At 36.4% G+C, this 21,279-nt stretch overlaps 1 protein-coding gene across 1 annotated transcript in view; it reads left to right on the plus strand.

Moving 5' to 3' along the window:
- Positions 1–14,437, plus strand: part of snx33 (sorting nexin 33) — a 21,820-nt gene extending 7,383 nt beyond the window's left edge. Inside the window, exon 2 of the mRNA XM_048157475.1 lies at positions 10,482–14,437. Coding sequence (XP_048013432.1) covers positions 10,482–10,735 — 254 coding nt within the window. The 3' untranslated portion in view covers positions 10,736–14,437. The remainder of the gene's footprint in view (positions 1–10,481) is intronic.
- Positions 14,438–21,279: the final 6,842 nt, after the last annotated feature.

Here is a 21,279-nt window from a genome sequence, read left to right on the forward strand (position 1 = left end):
AAATCAATAAATAGGTATAATAAAAAAAATAGTAGCTAGCTGTGTCCAAACTTTTTGCCTGGTAGTGTATATTTATGCTGTTACTGATGATTTTAATGATGTCAATAAAACTGAACGCACTTTGATTTACATACAGAAAGTGTTTCTGATTGTCTAAAAAGAGTGATAGAGAGGGTCTGATTCCTCACAACACCTGAGTCAGTGAAATCTCTCAGGTAGTTGGGACATTTTTAACGTGTGGTGTTCAAACTGTAATCAACGTGAGGATTTAATGTTGTTAAACAGGTTAGTGCTGCATTGTGGTGAGATCAGTAGATTGTGGAGGTGAACAGAAATGTGCATCATCCTTCCTTGTTACTGAGTTTGCTGAAGGCGTGATTAGTCACATGACCGAGGCACATGCCAGACCCCAGATTTACGGTTAATGATTTGGAATCAATGGAATATATACATTTTTCCATAAAGTAGAAGCGATTTCAGAGTCCTTAAATCATTATTGTGCCTTTTAGGTTAAAGTAGCTTTATTCTCCAGAATTAGTACTAATCAAATAACCACCCTAAGCAAACAACTGACGTGTAAGTGTGTTGAAAGGAGGCCAGAATGATTGCTCCAGTTTCACGTCCACACCCTATAACGGTTGTAACATGATTACTATTCATGTTCAGACACAATGGATCTTAGCGTTCAATGGATAATGGTGTTTTTAAATAATCAAGTTGCTAATAGCAACTAATGGACACAAAACACGCCTCCTACAATAGAAGTCGATTAGAGTTTAGTATATTGCGCTGCTGATGTTAGACACAGGAAGAGTTAGAGCCAGTGTCTCTGATAGCAACAGTCGTTGACTCAGTGTTGAATCAACATTGATGTTTGACTTGAGTTCAATTTTGAATTGCACATTGATTGCTTGAATCAGTGTTATTTTGATATCATTGACATATTATAGTTTTTATGAATATTTTAGTTTATATATATATATATCCCTTAAATGCATGACTGTTTCGCCAATCATTCTTACATATTCGGGTCTTTATCGACCCGGATCTATATCTAACACGGAAGGATCTCTACCTGTCGTGATAATATAAAACTCCTCTGATATTATAGTAACAATTACAGAAGAATAAAATAAATCATATTTTGTTACCTTTTGGAGCTTGAAAGGGTTCAGTTTGAGCAGATGTTTTATGTCATCATCACTGTCCTCATCAGAGCTCATTTCCCAGTAAATTCAGCAAATAATAGGCTAGTTTTATGTTTGAGGTCACGAATATGAGCCCATTCGCGATCTCAAATGTATTCTCAAAACGATATAATTTTCAACATCTTCAAAATCAATATTTTGATCGCTAACAGCTTCACCAGATCCATCCAGTAACAGTTACAGTCATATTTGATTGCGTTCAGTAAATCGCTGAGCCATTTCATGTTTTTCTTATTATTTAGTTTTCTGTCTGAATGAGTCGTCACTTCAGCATTGTGTATCAGACATTGCCACCTTGTGGAATAAAGGTGAATTGCACTTATTCCGTCATCTAAGATTCAATTATTGTTGTGCAGAAAAAATATATGTACACTCATACACACCTCGGGTCATTTGCGACCCTATACAATTTTTACAAAAAATGAAAAAAAATAGGCATTCTTTTATTATTTTATGATTTTTTTCTTGTTATATTCTTTATAATGAGCTGATTGAGGAATACCAAGAAGTTTATGTCTAACTTGAAAAAATAAACGAGGAGGAGGGTAGTGAATGACGTCCCGGGTCACTAAAGACCCGAAGTATGCATTTAAGGGATATATATATATATATATATATATATATATATATATATATATATATATATATATATATATATATATATATATATAGTTGTTTTATATTTAATTGGCTGGACTTTGAAGATGTTTTGTCAAATCTTTTTGGTATATTAAATCAATAACTGTTGCTATCTAGGAAGATAAATTATATCATCTAAATTAACTGGTTTTATTAAAGTCCCCCTGTAGTCAAATGACATTTTTAAATGTTTTTTCCTGTGAAAAAAATTCTTAATGTCTTAAAATAGCTTGAATGTAACTCTACACCCTTGCCTCATTTAATATACGCAGATCTATGAATATGCAAATTAGCTCCGCCTCCACTCGCTCTCGCACAAGCTCAGAGATCCACTCGGTCAACTTACTTACGTAAACGCTGCACAATGGTATCGCTCTTTACAACACCGGACACATGACGGTAATTAATATGATTATCCATTAGCTTGACTATGTTATCAAACAGCTAATAATGTGTTGCTAATGTTAAACAAACCATGTTCCCATTCACCATCTCAGAGTCGGTCAGTTGCCTTCTAACTATCAGTATCCTTACAAAAACTTTAAACAACTTAGAACATCGTAATATACATCATACACCCGCCATGTTGCTAAATCTACATGATTTTTCACATCAACAGAAAAATATACCAGGATAATCTGGCTTCTCTTGAGACTCCTCTGCTAGTTCGCTGTTAATGATATGCGAAAGCCCACCGGCACATTGATGTGATTGGTTACAAGTTAGTTTGTGATGTCAGAAACACCAGAGATTTCAAACCGTGGGTTTGAGACTCTTTTTTTCACTGCAGTTTTAAGGAGAAAATACTCTATACTATAGTAATAGTGTTGACATATGAATTTACACATGCTTAAAAACACCAGATAGACATATGAACAACATTTAAAAACTTGATTTTCACCACAGGGGGACTTTAAACCCAAACATATTATACATATTATATTGCTGAATCAACCTAAATACATTAATTTATACCAACAAAACTATTTGTTATGGGTTAAATCAGGTAGAAATAGCTATTTAAGGTAACAATTGCAGGTTACCACTTTTTATGCTGTAAAAATAGTTCAAAAAACAACATGAAATGGCATTCGTAATGCATTTAACGTCTACAATGTGACATTTCAATGTGTAAACTGAGTATTTAGCAGGAAATAATGTGAAGTGAGACTTGATTTTATATGTTGAGGTTTAATTGGATAGAAACATTTCAATATTTGTTCATAGTAATCTATATATAACTATAATATCAAGGCTTATTGATATTATTTATATTGATTATGTCAGCAGAAAATGTCATTTTAGTGGCGAGAATACTTAAAATAAGGTGCAATAACATTTATTAAATAGTCTATATTTTAGTTTAATATTTTTAACTGATAAAATTTTGTTAGTTTTGTCCTCTGATCTACCTGCTGTAGGTAAAAAGCATCTATGGAGACCCTAAAGGGGCCCATCCTGCAGTTAGGGGACTGTAAAAGGTCTATAACGTTATGACTCCACGACACGTGAAAATTGAGCATCTGTTTCTGTTGTGAGCCGCACGACAGCACAGGGAGAGATCAAAGAGAACTAATGAACTGAGGAAAAACAACACATGACCCAGGGAAACAATAACAGCCCTCTCTCCATACAGCGTTTGCGTGTCCCAGCCAAAGAGCTGTAATCAGATCCGCCGCGGGACGACAGGACACTTGACCTGACGTCCAGAAGTCGGCTTGAACCTGACCAACTCCCCGAATTAAAGGCTACAGAAATATTTAGGTCTTCCAAAAGCAGTGGGAAATGAATTTGGATTTTAATCCATAACATCTCCCACCTTAGCAAATAGGGAGAGAATGAAAAATACGAGTAAAAACAAAAGGCGTTCCAGGCCTTGGGCTCTGTGTGTACAGTAGTCATGAACTCTTTGGCTTGTATGGGTGTTGGTCTGATTTTACTGCCAGTAATACACACTCACACACACTCATCCGAGTTGTGCATTTTTGTTGCTTTTAGGTTTGAAATAAAGATGAAAAACATGTCAGGGCAAGACCTTGAATTCCTCTCTGAGCCGCTCGTTGGCAGGAACTGAGCCCGTTTTGTACATGCATGTGTCTTAAATAATCAGGAAGTGTAAGCATGTGTGGATGAACGGGAGAGGCATACAGGATGGCAGATGGTTGCTCCACACCTGTCCTGTAATCATAGATTTTACTCACAATGTTATACTTTAGCCACACTTAAGGAAGTAATTAATGCCATTGCATTAGATATCAAATATCAAACTAAGTGGTATTCGCAAAACAAACAATTTTAGAGATTTTTTTGAGAACCAGTTTCACTTTTCTGATCAACTTTTAAGTGCTTCATGGGTGATTTTAAGGCGTAATTCTAAATTACCTGTTGAATGCTTTTTTGGCATTTTAATTTTCATCTTCAAGTGTGTTTGGGTCATTGACGAATAAGGTTTTTAAAAGTATAAAAAATCATAATGGAGATACAATTAATTTTAAGGTTTTATTAAGTGTTAACAATGAGATTATGTGGTTTTTATAATCAATTAACACTGATTTTGTCATTTTTTACAAGATGGACAAAATTTGTCAGCAAAAAAGTCAAAATTTCGGTTTTACCGAATGACACTTTTGGTTAAACCGAGTGACGATATTTTCAAACGATGCTAACAGGCTGATATCTAGCTAGCTAGTAAAAGTACAATCAAACATTTTATATTTAGTACAAGTTTTTAAAATATTACAAAACTGTCCATGTTTTATAGCGGTTGTACCGAATGACCTGATGTTTCGGGACATGCGTATGATCAAGTGAAAACATGAATGTTTCAAATAGTTAAAAGAGAGTTAGTTACTTTGCTTCATGACCATGTGGTCCTTTGGAGGTGTCTGAATGATGTCACATCCTGTCACATGATATTGACCGCATTACTTGATCCAAAATGGTCCCTTTTTATTGGTTACTCCAAATGACATCAATGAAATTCATTTTTCCAGTCATTCTTTCTCACAACAAAGCAACGACTTCTACACAAAATTTTAATACCATTTTGCACTATGTTGATATATGATGTTATAAAATCATGGCAGAATAAAAAATATATACATTTATTACATTTTAAGATATTTTAATCACAAATGAAATGGCTGTATTGGCCTTTGGACGGTTAAACCGAATGACCTTTTGACTCTTCAACATCTTTAAAATACCTTTATATGTAGCAAAATATAATTAAAACCTTATGGATTAGATAAAAGGGATCTAGTTGTACTACCTCACATACTTTGGATGTCATATCTTTGTTTTTTTTTAATTATTATTAAGTAGGACTGTCAAACGATTAATCGCGATTAATCGCATACAAAATAAAAGTTTGAGTTTGACTAATATATGTGTTATTACTGTGTGTAATTATTATGTATATATAAATACAAACACATTCATGTATATATTTGAGAAATATTTACAAGTATATGTATTTATTTATATTTTTATATAATTTATATTATATATAAATAAAAATATTTTGTACATAAATAACATATTTCACTTAAACATATACATTAATTTGTGTGTACTTATATATACATAATAATTACACACAGTACACCCATATATATTAGGCAAACTCAAACTTTTATTTTGTATGCGATTAATCGCGATTAATCATTTGACAGCTCTATTATTAAAGCCTTTGGACAAAAAAAATGACCCATAATGTTATTGACCCGTTTATATTTCTTTCTTTCATGATCAGATCAGTAAAACTAATGAAGTGATCAAGTGTACTGGATGTATGAATTTCACTCAGGTGTCCTAGCAGAGTATCAACATGCCATGTTAGAAAGTGTCCAAATCTTAATTTAGAAAAGCATACATTTATATATTAACCTTATATACTTCTTTTTGTAGAAGTGGTTTGCTTAAAAAGCAATCTTGTGCAATCTTTCTGGCCCACCATTATGGTTTGTTTCTCCCCTTCTGGTGTCTGAGAATTTGCTCTGGGATAAATTGAGCTGTGACTGTTTTTCCAGTCCGAAATTCCTCTGCGTTTCCACGGCGGTGCTGTTAGACACATTAAATGCAGCTCTGAGGCTTCAGGTCAGTTATTCTTTGTGCTGTTAGCATTCATTTCACCTCAAAGACTGAGAGAAAACTCACTTCTGACTGCAATTAGCATCATGCTAGCCTAAGTAGTATATTATTTAGTTTGTTTGTGGTATCAGATTGAGGTTTTTCTAATTTAAGAAAAATAACAAGCATGTTGTATATCAAGAGTATGATATACGATTTATGTTTACTTGAAGTAACTTGCGTAGGAAATGTTAGCTTTACAAGCTAATTGGTTAGTCTGCTTACTGGAAGCTCTACAGAAATGTTTACTTTAACATTTTGCTTCATTTAAATAACTTGAAATGTGATTATATAATACTTAAGACACTATTTTACTATGTGGAACAATAACTATGGTTTTTGATTACACACTGGCTAAAATACCCCCAGAAAATCATTTAGTTGTCAAAGAGAGTTTGTTTCCCATCAGAGAGCCTCCTTATCTTCCCTCAGAGTAAACAGAAGCCATATATACTAGTGTTTATATAGGAAAAACAAATAAATAGACAGTCACTGACCACAAAAATGATGTTCAGACATTTTACGTAAGCTCAGCTTCCTCTTTTAATGGCTCTGTTGGCACACGTACAAAAGTTTTGCATGTTTGAAAATACAGAACAAGAGAAATTCACTTTATTCCTGTCATTCATGGCGTACGGTAATGTTTAGCATGTCTGCAGTCCATTAGAGAGGACAAAATAATTAAACCCACTTTTAAAGTTTTGCTTGCTGAACATCAAGTCTTCTTGCACAACTTTGATAATAAGAAATGTTTCTTGAGCAGCATATTAGAATGATTTCTGAAGGATCATGTGACACTGAAGACTGGAGTAATGATGCTGAAAATTCAGCTTTGATCACAGGAATAATTTACGATTCTACATTCAGACTTGCAACATGTTCTTAACATTTCCTATCCTGTTTTGATCGAAAAACGTGAGATGATATAATAAATCTGTCATACTGAGCGTGGCTTTGTTGAATTCAGTCCTCAGACTCGTGTGTGTGTTCGAGTGAACAGAGAGAAAGTGTGCTAGAGGTCAGTGCCGGGCTGTGCCTGGTACCGCTGGACGCTTCTTCTTGTCCCCCCCGTCGTGATCGTGAAAAATTCACCCTACTGTTTCATTGTCCTCTGGGATAAAGGAAAACATCTGGGAAAATAGGTTGTCTTTGAGTAGTAATATGTTAAATGTGACAAAAAGCACATCGTCTATTCAGTATGCTGGTATGCGGAGATTAGCCAATCATTACAGGGGTTATTTACATGTCATTTGCATACACAGTTGTTATGTTTCAAATGATATGCGTTCATAAGAGATGAAGACTCATTCATATCAGAAGTGTTTATGCTGTTTATGTGGGTGGCCATGTTGAGATCACATGACCAGCTGAGTATGACAAAATGAGCAGCTTTATCTTCATAACGCCTTCATAGTGTGATGATATTACTGTTTTTTAAGCGAAAAACCTCAGTATGGAAGCCAATTATTGCCACATCATACTAAAATTTGGTAAATTATAATTATGACATTTTATGATATTGAAATGAACATACTTAGTCATTATTATGAGTATGAAGAGTGAAAATTGGGAGATAAAAAGTCAAAATTAAGTTTTTGACTTGACTGTCATAATTCATTTAAACCTTTTTATGTCAGAATTTGTCATGATGTGTCATTATGGACAAGTCGAAAGGACATTTTGAGATAAAGATGAAATTATGACATACTAAGTCATAATTATGTGGTCAAAAATGACCAAGATAAATCAAAATTGAGATGAAAAGTCACAATTATGACAAAAAATAAAATAAAATGTCATTATTTCGACTTCTCAGGTCATCATGAGAAATCAAAATTGTGAGATTTTATGTCATAATTTTGACTTCATCTCATATTTATGACTATGGCCATTTTGATTATGGCTTAGTTTGTCATAATTTTGACTTTTTATCTCATATAAAAAGATAAAATGCTACAAAAAGTGTGGAAATGTACTCGGTGTGGTTAGAAATGATTTTCAAAAATAATATGCAAACTGCAACCTTGTTCACGGGGCACAACATTGTCTTATTTTAGCTGTTTGGTGAGGGAATGCAAACACGAGGTCTTTGCATACGGACATTTGACTGTACTCGTTTGTTCTGTGTAGTGTTTGCGCAGTGGGTTTGTAATCTGCCAGTCTGTGAGCTGAAAGGAAATAAAGTAATAAATTGCTGTGTATCAAATCCCAAACACAAAGAACACCGGGCCAGACTTCCTGTGTCAGATTACAGGTGTGTACAGCACTGCCAAACACTGACCTCTGATCAGCTGTACACGCTCGATATCTAATCCCTCATGCTGTTTCTGACAATCTCTGTCTTCTGTGCTGCAGATGGACACAGCATGTGATGATTTAGTGGATCTGTCTGTTCAGGTCTCCAGATTCAGTCGTATTTCTCAGAGTCCTGTGACTCAGCGGCTCCGTTCAGATCTCAGACTCTCATGAGCGTGTGAGTGGTTTGCTTTGTCACAACAGGACGTGGATGATTAGAACCGGTTGCACTGGAAACGTGAGACAAAAGGCACTTTTATCAACTGAGAAAGATCTGAGGTTCACTGAGCTGTGAACATTTAAAAAGAATTTCTTACTTTTTGCTAATACTGGAGTCTCGTTTGGTTTTTGCTATGCAGAGCAAGTGTTACAGATACAAGTGTGATGTTATGTTCGAATTCTGGGTACGATTATTCCGTTGCGGGTCAAATTAGACCCTAATTGGATTCAATACAATTCATAAAAAATAAAATCACACTATAAAAAACAAAAATAAAGTAAAAACAGTAAATCTTTAATGTAATTACTTCTCACACATTACAACAAAAATAAACATGAGGACAAATTATTTTTAAAACTGTATTTAACAACTATATTTTAACCATTTGTTTAAAGAAATATGAATATTATAAACAGTATTGTAGCAATTTTTTTTATTTAAAATTGGTTTTAATTTTTTTTTTTAATGTTTTTGTTTCATTTTTGTGTGCTTTCCTGAAGCTCAGACAGCAGAGCATAGTGCTAGTAATGCCAAAATCATGCGTTCAGAAATGTACATTCAACATAGTGTATTTGTTTGGATAAAAGTGTCTACATACCATCAGAGTGTAGTTGAGAAAATGACATTAAAAATTAGATATATTTTTTAAAATTTTGAGTCTGTACAGCTGTGGTTAACCATGAAACTGAGGGTCAAATTGATCCGCGAACATCAAAATCATCAGATATTTTGTACATGTGTTCCACAACACCTCAAGATGTCAAAACAGGCATGCTCATGACCCTAAATGAGAAATTGTCACAATATTTCCAAAAATGTCCTATAACCAATATTTCAATATTAACCAATATTAACCAATATTTCTGACAATATTTTAATTAATATTTGTTTTAAATTTTTCAGTGAATTTTCAGAAAATATTGTAAAATTGTTTATAATTTATATATTTATAATTTATATATATTTATCTGTAATATATATATATATATATATATATATATATATATATATATATATTTTTTTATATTTCAAAACTATTTAGTAAGTATAATTATCCCATATATATATATATATATATATATATATATATATTACATTTATTTATTTATTTATTATTTATTATTTATATTATTAATATAACAGTAAATTAATATAATTAATATTAAAATTTAAATTTAAACTACGACATAATCTCTTAATTTAATCACTTTAATACATGTTATTAAATATATGTAGTGTGTTTAAATTATTTAACTATTATGTTTTCATTTGCTTCTATTGTGAGAAAACTGAGATAATTATGAGATAAACCTTATCTCACTATATGAGTAATTTTACACTGCATAGTCTTCACTGTGTAAATTAAATGCATTTATTCTTATTTAAGTTAAAGTCACGCATTTTCTTTCTCAACTGTTTATGTTCACTTAAGACATAAATGACTGTGTTTACGAGGATACTTGCAAAGAAGGGCATTTGGACACATAAATGTGTGTATTTAACCGTTCAAAATCAATTGACCCTTCACCAGGAGTTTGATTGACAAGCGATCTAACCAATCATAACGCAGAATCTGCCATTTTGTCCGACAAAGCAGTCAGGAGTTAGAAGATTAACCTTGGTGAACTTGAACTTGAAAAATGGTGTGTAATGACGTCTTTCCGCATTTGAAACAACATTCCTTCTGATGTTCATTCATGTTTATTTGATGCTATAAATGAACTAGTAGGAAGAGATGATCGGTTCACGAGCCGCTTAAGCTGAGGTGGTACAATGGCTTGTTGGACAAAGCAACAGTAACTAAGGGGGGCGGGTCTTTGCGAAGGGTCAAAAATATTTGATAAATCAGTCTGATATTGGTTAGTAGACGCCTAGCGGTGTGCTAAAAACGTACATAATTAAAAGTTTTCTTCAGCGCAATTGCTAGTGGTTGACTATATGCATAAATTTCAAAATTTCTAAATCCCCTCTCTTTTGCTTCCTTTCAGGTGCTTTTGCAAAGGTAAAGGAGTCTCAACGTATGAGTGATGAGGGAAAGATGGACCAAGAAGAAGCAGATGGCATTCGTAAACGCTGCAGGACTGTGGGATTCGCCCTGCAGGCCGAGATGAACCACTTCCACCAGCGCAGGGAGGTGGATTTCAAAGAGATGATGCAGGCGTACCTCCGCCAACAGATCGCCTTCTACCAGCGCGTAGGTCAGCAATTAGAAAGAACCCTTCGCATGTACGAGAGCCTCTAGAGCCTGACCTTTGGCCTCTGGACCATAATGGAGATACAACTCTCCTGTGGACAGATATACGAACACTTTTTTTACTCCCAGAGTTGGAATTTTTGAATTCCAGACAGGATTATTTGCAAGAGAAACAGGACATTCTCGCTTCTGCACTTAAAAAAGTCACTTTGAACTCCAGAAACCAACAATACAGTTGCCTTTGATAAACCATACATGTATATTGTATCTTCATGTTTTGAATTTTATTTAAATGCCTGTTAGATCAGTCTTTTAGATTGCCTGCTAGATCAACTTTTTTCATATTTTTTTCATATTTGTCAGTTGTGCGAATGACGTTACCTGTGTGTTAGCAGGTGCAGATGCTAATCAGACTCCAAAAAAAAGTTGTTTACGCATTAGCTTGCTAAAACACAACTATCTCTTGAAACGTGAAATTGTGACACCGTGTCTTATCCAGGCGCAATGCAAAAAAAAAAAGTGTCAAATGCTGAACGTTAAATTTTCTGTTTATGTGTTTTGCTAAGTTGCTCCGCCCACACTGAAATCTCATTGGTCCAAAAGCCTGTTCCAGTTCACTGTATATAGAGTGCAACAGTCGGGTTTCGGAAGTAAAATCCTCATTCGTTTTCTCCATAGGGAAATTGATTTTTAACGATAACTTATAAACTGTTAAAGACAGACATAATGTGAGCTACAAGATTGTTAATCGATAGTATTTGCTACTGTTGAAGCCGTCAGCCCGCATTATTTTAAAATAATCGTGTTTAACAGTGGAATTCGTGGTAAAAAAAAAAAAAAAACTACATTACCCATGATGCTGTACAGAAAGTTCAACCAATCAGAAAGTCGCTACAAGCAAAATGTGCCAAATGAGCTATTTAGCTCCACCCACCCCAGTGAATATATATACATATTATATAATCAACATAATATATATATAGTCAACATTTTAAAAATGAGTGTTAGAAATTATGCTGTTCGCAATGCTTCATGGGATTGTAGTTCTTTCCCTCACTAAAGCCGTTATGTACTCATTCCTGTACCTTTATTGCTTCAAATCAAAGTTTTAATGTTGTGATTCACCTTGTCATGGCTTATAATACTTAAAGACTCCCTATAGGAAAAATGAATGGGAAAAACACCACTGAAAAAGTGGGCGGGCACTGTTGCACTCTATTAAAGACAAAATATGTTTTGATTGGCTGGGATTTGTTGCAAAATTACTTGACGCTTCAAACGTTCAACTGCTAAATTTGTTTGGACTAGATGAGCAAGAAATAAACCCACATAGCAGGTTCATGTGGCTTCTGCTCACTTCCAGGAAGTTTAATCAGATAACACGGTAATTCAGCTCCCCTTCAGGCAGCAGAAGATTCCTGAGTTTACGTGAAGGTAGGTTTTCTGACCTGATACAGCGAGAGTCATATGATATTCATCAGCGATTCAGATGAATCACAGCAGGCTTGACCGATGTACGGTCCTAATTTCTCCTGGTGTTATTAACACAAAACATGTTTTTGTGAATTCTTGGGCAAGAATCTCCACCCAGATTCTGTGTATCAGATGGAAACACTTCAGTATTAGCATTAGCATTTAGCTTAAATGTTTGTTCAGGGTGTTTCAAAGGCAAAATGGAGCTCATATCCTCCTCCTTTTTGTGTGCCCTCAGGAAAAACTTGAGAGGACTTTGAGCTTATGTTAATGGGTTTTGTTTTAATTTCCTCAAAAGTAGGCTAATCTTTATTTTTAGTTGCTAGGTTTAAGGGGTACAGAGGTTTATGTAAGTCTCAAGGCTGCAATCTGTGGTTAAGAGTTGTGATTTTTACAATGCTTTTGGTTTAACTGTAAAACTTGTCTCAAGTTTCAGCTTGTAAACTTGGATGTTTACTGTTTGCACACTTAGTAACTGAGGACCAAAATGTAAACCTTTGGTTTTACCAATATTTTACTATAAACATGTTAAAATCGGAGCAGGTTTGGGCACAAGCAATGTAGTAATAAATAATAGCCAACATGAAATCAAAATTGACCGTTTACTTTCTTAATACACATGAAAGCTGTTTTTTCAATGGATGAAATCAAATTTAACATTTAAAGCGCTCTAGCGGTTAATAAACAGAACTGAATGCGTCTTGCGGAAGAACATTGTAGCCGGAGCTACTTCTCTCTGTCTACTCCGCAGTGGTATGACCCGAACCAGCCTAAAATAGTCAGAATATAAACACTTATTATAGGTGTACCGTAGCGATTCAGGATCAGACAAAAACACGAGCTGTGTCTCATTTCGAAGGTTTCATACGTCATTGAGGCTGTATCGTTTCAGAAAAGTAAGTAGGACTCTCCGAGCGCGATCTTGGAATGCGTCCTTCTTTCACAGGAATTCGGAGGATGCATGAGGTGTATCCTTTGCTGCTGCAGATAGCCCACAATTCTTTGCGTCGCTGTTAACAACCGTCATTTATTTGAAAAAAATAAATGGCGGCGTCATCAAATGTACATACAAGTGAAGATGTGTTTAAATGTAAGTAGTTTCATGCTTGTTATCCTCCTCTTTTGTCTCTGTAACAGATATGTTGTAGCCTACATAAGCCAGCTCCTCAAGCATTAACCAAAATAAAACAAGTAAATACATTTTATTTTCAAATTACATACAAATGTATTCATAATTTTCATTCATTTGCTGAGAGCGCGTTGGCATAGCAACGATATACTTCCTGTTTCCTTTCCTGCCTGTGTGTCCTACGAAGGACGTCTTGTTTAATTCTGGCTAAGGACACTCCATATACCGCATCCTTCACAGGATTCGTCCTCTTGAGGATGCAGCCTTTGAAATTAAATGAAATGAGACACAGCTGGAATATGGATTTATGATGTGCTCATATATATTTTTTGTAAATTTCGAACACAAAAAAAGTTACGGACAGCAGCTTTAATGTCAAAATATTTTGTATTATGAAAGTAAAATGGGCAACGAACAGCATTTTATGTTGACTTTAATGTGATCACCGTGAAGAATATTTTTAAGAACTGACCGCTCCTGTGGTTTGCAGAAGTTGTTTTGGTGTCCAGATGTTTATGTGCCCACAGAAGGATATGGTCATCGCTTTCGAATCAGTTAAAGCAACACTGAAAAATCCCGAAGGGGATTTCTTTTCTGGTAAAGCAGGGGGAAAAAATGCACATAAACAAAAACCTCTGCTCTTATTTCTCTGGAAAACGTTGGAACGCAAACAGACCGTGTGTCAGGGTTGCGTGTGTCCGCTTGGCGACTTCACACACATTCCGGGATACAGCTGAGCTCAAACGCACAGCAGAGTTCCTCACGCGTTAGTCATACCAAAGCAAAGACGGTTTTCCATGACTCGGCTAATCCAAATTTTCCCTTTTCTTAATGGTCTTCTTGCGTTTCGTACTACAGTCAACAGCAGTGTCACATCAGAAGATGGATTACGCACATTCATAGAGACAAATCAAGCAAATAAGAACAACAACTGCAGAAATGGACACCATTCGTTTCTTGAGGGAACAGCAGACCTCACACGGATGATTTTGGACTCTTGTTAGGACGTGTGAACCCGCGTCCAGCACATCGCTCTGTGTTTACTCACTGTAAGGAGGACAGTAGAATTTATATTATGTGTAGATTTTACACTTTTACACAATTCTGGTGTTCTACAGGGGATCTGAATAAAGAGATCTCAAAATGGATTCAGTGTCTTGTTTGGTTTAAACTTGCAGGGAATGTTTTTTTTTTTTTCTTCTGGAAAGCAAAGATTTATGAGTTATTGCATTCTGTTGCAAACCACCAATAAAATGGTTTTGAGATTTGAGTTAAATGGTAGAAGTAGCAGCGCCAGCAACATCCAATGACAAAAATAACTGTTTTTTGTTTTCAGTTAACTCATTAGGGGACATGTGGACACATAGAATATCTACTCACATTTACTTACTGTCGTGTAAAATGCATACTTATTATTAATATGAGTAAAACCACAGACATTACAAAAGTAGGCCTATCTATAGCGGTTAATGAGAGAATATATTTTTTATGTTCAGATTTGCTCAAATAGCAAAAGAAAAAGTCAACAACAGTTTTCTAAACTTAAAAAAACGAGTAAATATCTAATCTAATCTATCTATCTATCATGTGTCTATCCTGTCTCTATCTACCTATTGTGTGTCTATCTATCTATCATCTGTCTGTCTATCTATCTATCTATTGTGTGTCTATCCAGTCTCTATCTACCTATTGTGTGTCTATCTATCTATCTATCTATCTATCTATCATCTATCTATCGTGTGTCTATCTACCTATCGTGTGTCTATCTATCTATCTATCTATCTATCTATCTATCTATCTATCTATCTATCTATCATCTGTCTGTCTGTCTGTCTGTCTGTCTATCTATCTATTGTCTATCCTGTGTGTCTATCTATCTATCTATCTATCTATCTATCCAACCGTCTGTCCATCCATCCATACACCCATCCATCCATCCATCATCCATCCATACACCCATCCATCCATCTGTCCATCCGTCTGTCCATCCATCCATCCATCCATCCATCCATCCATCCATCCATCCATCCATCCATCCATCCATCATCCAAAGTGTTTCATGTGACATTTAGCTTCACTATAAAATGCAGTTTTCAGATTAGTTTTCTTGCTTATTAAAGTGGAACTCAGTAAGGTTTGCCCCTACAGGTTCCTTCAGTGAATCACACTGTCATAAATACTCCAAGCGCAGCTCTGGACTACAACGACTACAACGCTCACCAGCGCAGTAGTTTTGCAAATACAGTACAAGAAAGAGGAGGTGGGTAATTTGCAAATACAGTACAAGAAATCTCGATGGAGGTGGGTAATTTTCAAAATTGTCTTATAAAGTCATAATATATACATTGTTTTTGAATTACCGTAAAGCATTTTGTCACTCTCGCGTGAACGTGAGGCGAGATTGTGTGGGGTCAGCGCAGCTCAACTTGCATGTGCTGTTTTCTGGCATAGACGTGCCAGAGGGGGTTTGTGCTCGCCTCAAACACACCAGTCAATTAACCATTGTAAGGACTTAGAAAACTATTTATGAAGGTAAAAAAAGTTACTTAGTTCTGCTTTAACAAAAAAAAAAAAAAAAATCAAATACATACCCATCAATGTTTTGATAATTATTTTTACTTCTGAAATGTTGGACTTGTTGGTTTGGTTTACACAAAAAGGATTATCTAAATCTGTTCATCATTATTCTCTTAAATGATAAAGTAAAATACACACATCTCTGGACATATTTTTTTTTTTTTAAATCTTAGACCGAACAAGATTCCTCTGGAGGTCACAGCCTTATGAGGAATTTTAGACAGATCTGAAACTGCCAGCCATCTTGTGTGCAGATGAGCAGCTGATAAAACGAGAAAAAGCTTGGGAAATGCCTAGAAAATATGATAAGAATGAGATAATTGCACTCCAGATTCCGGAGATACCAATATTTTTTGATTAAATTATAGCAATAATACAATGATAATGAGCTTAAGTTAGTTCAGAGCATTATTTTCTGAATAAAAGTTCACAGTCATAAAGCACTTCAGTCGAGTGTCTGCAGTGGGTCTCCAGCTCAGCTGTGACCCCTTAAGTGGGCAGATCCATAAATAATGTCTTCAAAGTCTCTTGATGTTTCATCCACAGCTCTCTCTCTCTCTTTTTTAGTGAAAAGAATTTCACTAAATATAGGCCAAAGGTCTTTTGGTTCCTTAAGGTGGAATTATAGAGGAAAATTCACTCACGTTTGAATGAGAAATCATGCTGCAGGAACACTGAGCAGCTGTCATTGTCATGTAATCATAATCCAAACACTGTATGAGGAACAGATCTGGATGTACGTGTGTCTGGCAATGAAAGAAAGGCCAGATGGTAATGTTATCTTAACATGATGTCATTAATCTGTCCTTGGTCATGTTCTGAAGAGTTTCTTCTGTAAAATAGCCTAATATGACATACTCCAAGCGGTAGTTTGGGGTCAGTATGTTTTTTATTATTATTATTAATAAATAAATAATACTTTTATTCAGCAAAGTTGCTTTAATTCGATCAAAAGCGACAGCATAGACATTACTTGATTGGTTACAAGGTAGTTTGTGACGTCACAGACACCAGCGATTTCAAACCATGACTTTTTTTCACTGCAGTTTTAAATAGAAAATACTTAGCAATGGTGTTGACTTACAGCATATTTAAAAACACCAGATAGACATATAAACAACATTAAAAACTTGATTTTCACCACAGGAGGAGTTTAAATAAACTTATGATATGGAACAGTGTGCTGTGCCAACATAATTTGCTTTATTTTACTTTTCCGTGTGTGTGTGTGTGTGTGCTTTATCAACATGCTCACTTAGTCATTCTGTAGAAACCTTGAGATTACAACAAGATGAAGATGTTCTGACAAACATAACCCATATATTTTATAATTAATGGTGACTTTATGCTGTTTAATAAAGAGGGAGTGGACGGGTTACCAAAGCAGATGTAGATACTGGAGGAAGGCCAGATCAGAGAGAGAGAGAGAGGGAGAGAAAGGGAGGGAGAGAGAGAGAGAGATGAGTATGAGGAAATGCTTGGACCACAACCCCTAATTGTGCGAAGCTTCCCCTGACTCCGCCCCTTGTCTTCAAGCCAAGCAGCGTTCCCAGAAGACAACAGTCACTTCCTCAGAACACTGAGCCTACATTCCTCTCATGCTTTCAGATCTCCTTAAACAACAGCCCCAAAACGTCCCATTTTCTTAGTCTCTTTCTCTGATTTCCATGTCTCATTTCAGGGCACAAGCATCTGTTATTTAAATTCAGTCAAATTCAGGACAATACTGGTGGACATCAAGAGCTTTTAATGGTTCTAAACCAGGATGTCTCCTACAACATACCAAAATCAAACATGCCTCTCGAAAGACCTGCCATAGAGACAAAGAGAGACACTGGTGCGCACACACATCTCACACTATTCTTAATGCCTCAGCAGTGAGGTCATGGTACAATAAGATTTTAAAGCAGTGAAATTATTGAGCAGTGGGATTATAATGAGCAGTGAGATCATACGGCAGTAAAATGCTGATACACGTAGAAAAGTGAGGCCATCTCACAGCAGGGATTCATGAGGAGTTCTACTGCAGGAAGGCTATAGAACAGCAATTCTAGAACAGTGATGTTACAGAACAGTACAGTGATGTCACAAAGCAAAGTGGATAAGTAGAGCAGTAAAGAAAGCAGACTGGTTTTAGTGAAGCAAGAGTATAACAGAACGATTATAGAGCAATAATGTTACAAAAATAGAGCGGTTCTAAGGTCACAGAACAGAGAATTGTAGAGCGGTGATGTTACATAATAGAGTGGTGACGTTACAAAACAGAGTAGCTGAGTAGAGCAGAAAAAAGAAAAGCAGAGTGGTTATAGAGAAATAAGATAGAACAGAGTGACTATATGTAACAGACGTAGGCTAGTAAGAGCTGTGTGTGTAAACCTCACTCCCCTGAACGCAAGAAGCGCTCTAGCGACTGACGCTAGAGACTGTGGTCTTTAGCCTCCTTGTTAGAGGGCCCAACTCCCATGCCAGTGGACACGGGTTCGAGTCCCGATTAAAGCGGCCGGTTCGAACAGGAGGGGTTACATTGGTGCCGTGACCCGGATGGGAATGAGGTTTAGGGAGGTGAGTGTAACAGACGTAGGTTAGTAATGCTTCATCCACATGGGGCGTCAGCTTGTGTTGACGCGACCGTTATAGTGATAACAGCGGTGTTGCATGAACACAATTGGCTAGCGACTGGGTGTTTGCATAAGGCGATCTGAATGGCTAACAACTGTGTTAGCGCTTGAAAAGTTGAGAAATCTTCAACTTCTGCCGCGAGCAACGTGAGTGAAGCGACACGATGGAACCCACAATTCAGTTCGACATTGCATGATGTCACCCATTCAAAGTAAATGAGAAGCGTTAACGCCGACGCCCCGTGTGAATGCAGCATAAGAGCGGTGCATGTAAACCTCACTCCCCTGAACTCAAGAGGCATTCTAGCGACTGACGCCTTTGGCCTCCTTGTTAGAGCGCCCGGCTCCCATGTTGGCGGACCCGGGTTTGGGTCCCGCTTAGAGTGGGTGGTTCGAACAGGAGTGGTTGCATTTGTGCCGTGACTCGGATGGAAGTGAGGTTTAGGGGATGAGTGTAATAGACATAGGCTAGTAAGAGCTGTGCATGTAAACCTCACTCCCCTGAACTCAAGAGGTGCTCTAGCGACTGACGTTAGTGACTGTTAGAGCGTCCGACTCCCATGCTGGCGGACCTGTGTTTGAGGCCCGATTAGAGTGGGCGGTTTGAACAGGAGAGCTTACATATTGAGCAGTGATGTTGCAAAAGTAGAGAGGTTCTATAGTGCAGCTCACAGAACAGAGCAACTGATATGTTACAAATCAGAGCAGCGGAGTAGAGCAGTAAAGAAAAGCAGAGCGATTATAGAGAAGTAAAATTATATAACCCGAATTCCAGAAATGTTGGGATGTTTTTTTTAAATTTGAATAAAATAAAAACTAAACTTTCAAATCACATAAGCCAATATTTTATTCACAATAGAACATAGATAACATAACAAATGTTTAAACCGTATGCACTCATCAGAGATGCTGGCTTTTCAACTGAACACTGATAACACGCTGGAAGGTCCTCTTTAGCCCGGAGGACACGGTGTACGTGATTTCCAACAAGAATGTCGAATTTGGACTCGTCTGACCATAGAACACTTTTCCACTCTGAAACAGTCCATTTTAAATGAGCCTTGGCCCACAGGACACGATGGCACTTCTGGACCATGTTCACATATGGCTTCCTTTTAGCATGATAGAGCTTTAGTTGGCATCTGCAGATGGCACGGCGGATTGTGTTTACCGACAGTGGTTTCTGGAAGTATTCCAGGGCCCATTTAGTAATGTCATTGACACAATCATGCCGATGAGTGATGCAGTGTTGTCTGAGAGCCCGAAGACACGGGCATCCAATATAGGTCTTCGGCCTTGTCCCTTACGCAAAGAGATTTCTCCAGTTTCTCTGAATCTTTTGTTGATGTTATGCACTGTAGATGATGAAGTCTTTGCAATTTGACATTAAGGAACATTGTTTTTAAAGTATTCCACAATCTTTTTATGCACTCTTTCACAGCTCTGCCCATCTTTACTTCTGAGAGACTCTGCCTCTCTAGCTAATCATGTTACAGACCTGATATCAATTAACTTAATTAGTTCTCCCAGCTAAATCTTTTCAAAATTTCTTGCTTTATCAGCCATTTGTTGCCCCCGTGCCAACTTTTTTGAGACCTGTAGCAGGCATCAAATTTGAAATGAGCTAATTTAGTGGATAAAAGTGTAAAATTTCTCCGTTTAAACATTTGTTATGTTATCTATGTACTGTTCAAGAGCAATGACATTTTTGAATAATGTATTACAGATCACATTTTATTCAGGTTATAAAATAGTGAGGTCATGGATGAATCATGGAACAGTTCAATAGTTCAGGCTCTAGAACACAGAAAGCAGAGCGGCCACTCTCTTTAAACCCTGCTCCAGTCTGAGTCAATAACATCACTGCCAATGAGCCTCTGTCCTGTTATTTGCCGATAAAATCCTGGGCGTATTATAGGGAAAACAGAGGGAGATACAGTAAATAGCCTGATCCTGCTGCGACAGGATGTGTGCCAACTCACCATCATCAGTATTTTCTGAATTCTTCCTCTCTTTCGGTGGTTCACAAGGTTCTGGGACAGAAAAACATCTAACCTGCAAATAAACTTTACATTACAGAAAGATAAAACATTATCTGACATGCAATGTTTAATCTGACATGCAACTGTTTCACTGTAGAGGGATTTTGAGGTCTCTGAAGATAAAAAAGTTCTTCATGTTCTTCATTATATGTTGAGACCGTTTAAGTGCCTTTCCAGAGCTCATTCCTCAAACTATCGGTCTACCCAGACTGCATATCATCTCTGTTATCCCTGCGCATCAGGCTCTCCATGAAAGCAGCACTATGGAAACCAAAGTCCCTGCAGTACAGAGACAATGACGACAAGTCTCGGATCACATACCCAGACATGTAGACTCTAACTAGGGCAATACACTTAATATTTCCTGCTGGCTGCTTTCTTCTTTCTGCTTGAACTTTAACTACCTAATCCCTTTAAACCTATTAATGTATCAGACCACCATAAACACATTTGACCATTATAATAGTATTTCGTCCAATAAAAAGCAAGATTGCAAGATGATTTCACAGATTCTGTGGTGACCTCAGATGGAAACAAGGGTGTTGTAATAGCAGACTGGAAGCAGGAAAAGCTAATTTAGAGGTTGGAAATGTTAACACATATGCAGGATGTAAAAAAAAAAAACAGAACTGTGAGGCACATTTCACCCAGACGGAATGAACAGAAGGAGAAGGGGCCCTTGCATATGAACCACACGTGTTTTGGGTCAAGGAAATATATAAACTGCAAATTTGCTTAGTTAATTAGTGGGGC

Source organism: Megalobrama amblycephala, linkage group LG15, assembly GCF_018812025.1.
Source record: "Megalobrama amblycephala isolate DHTTF-2021 linkage group LG15, ASM1881202v1, whole genome shotgun sequence".
In the NCBI taxonomy this organism is placed as follows: Eukaryota; Metazoa; Chordata; class Actinopteri; order Cypriniformes; family Xenocyprididae; genus Megalobrama; species Megalobrama amblycephala.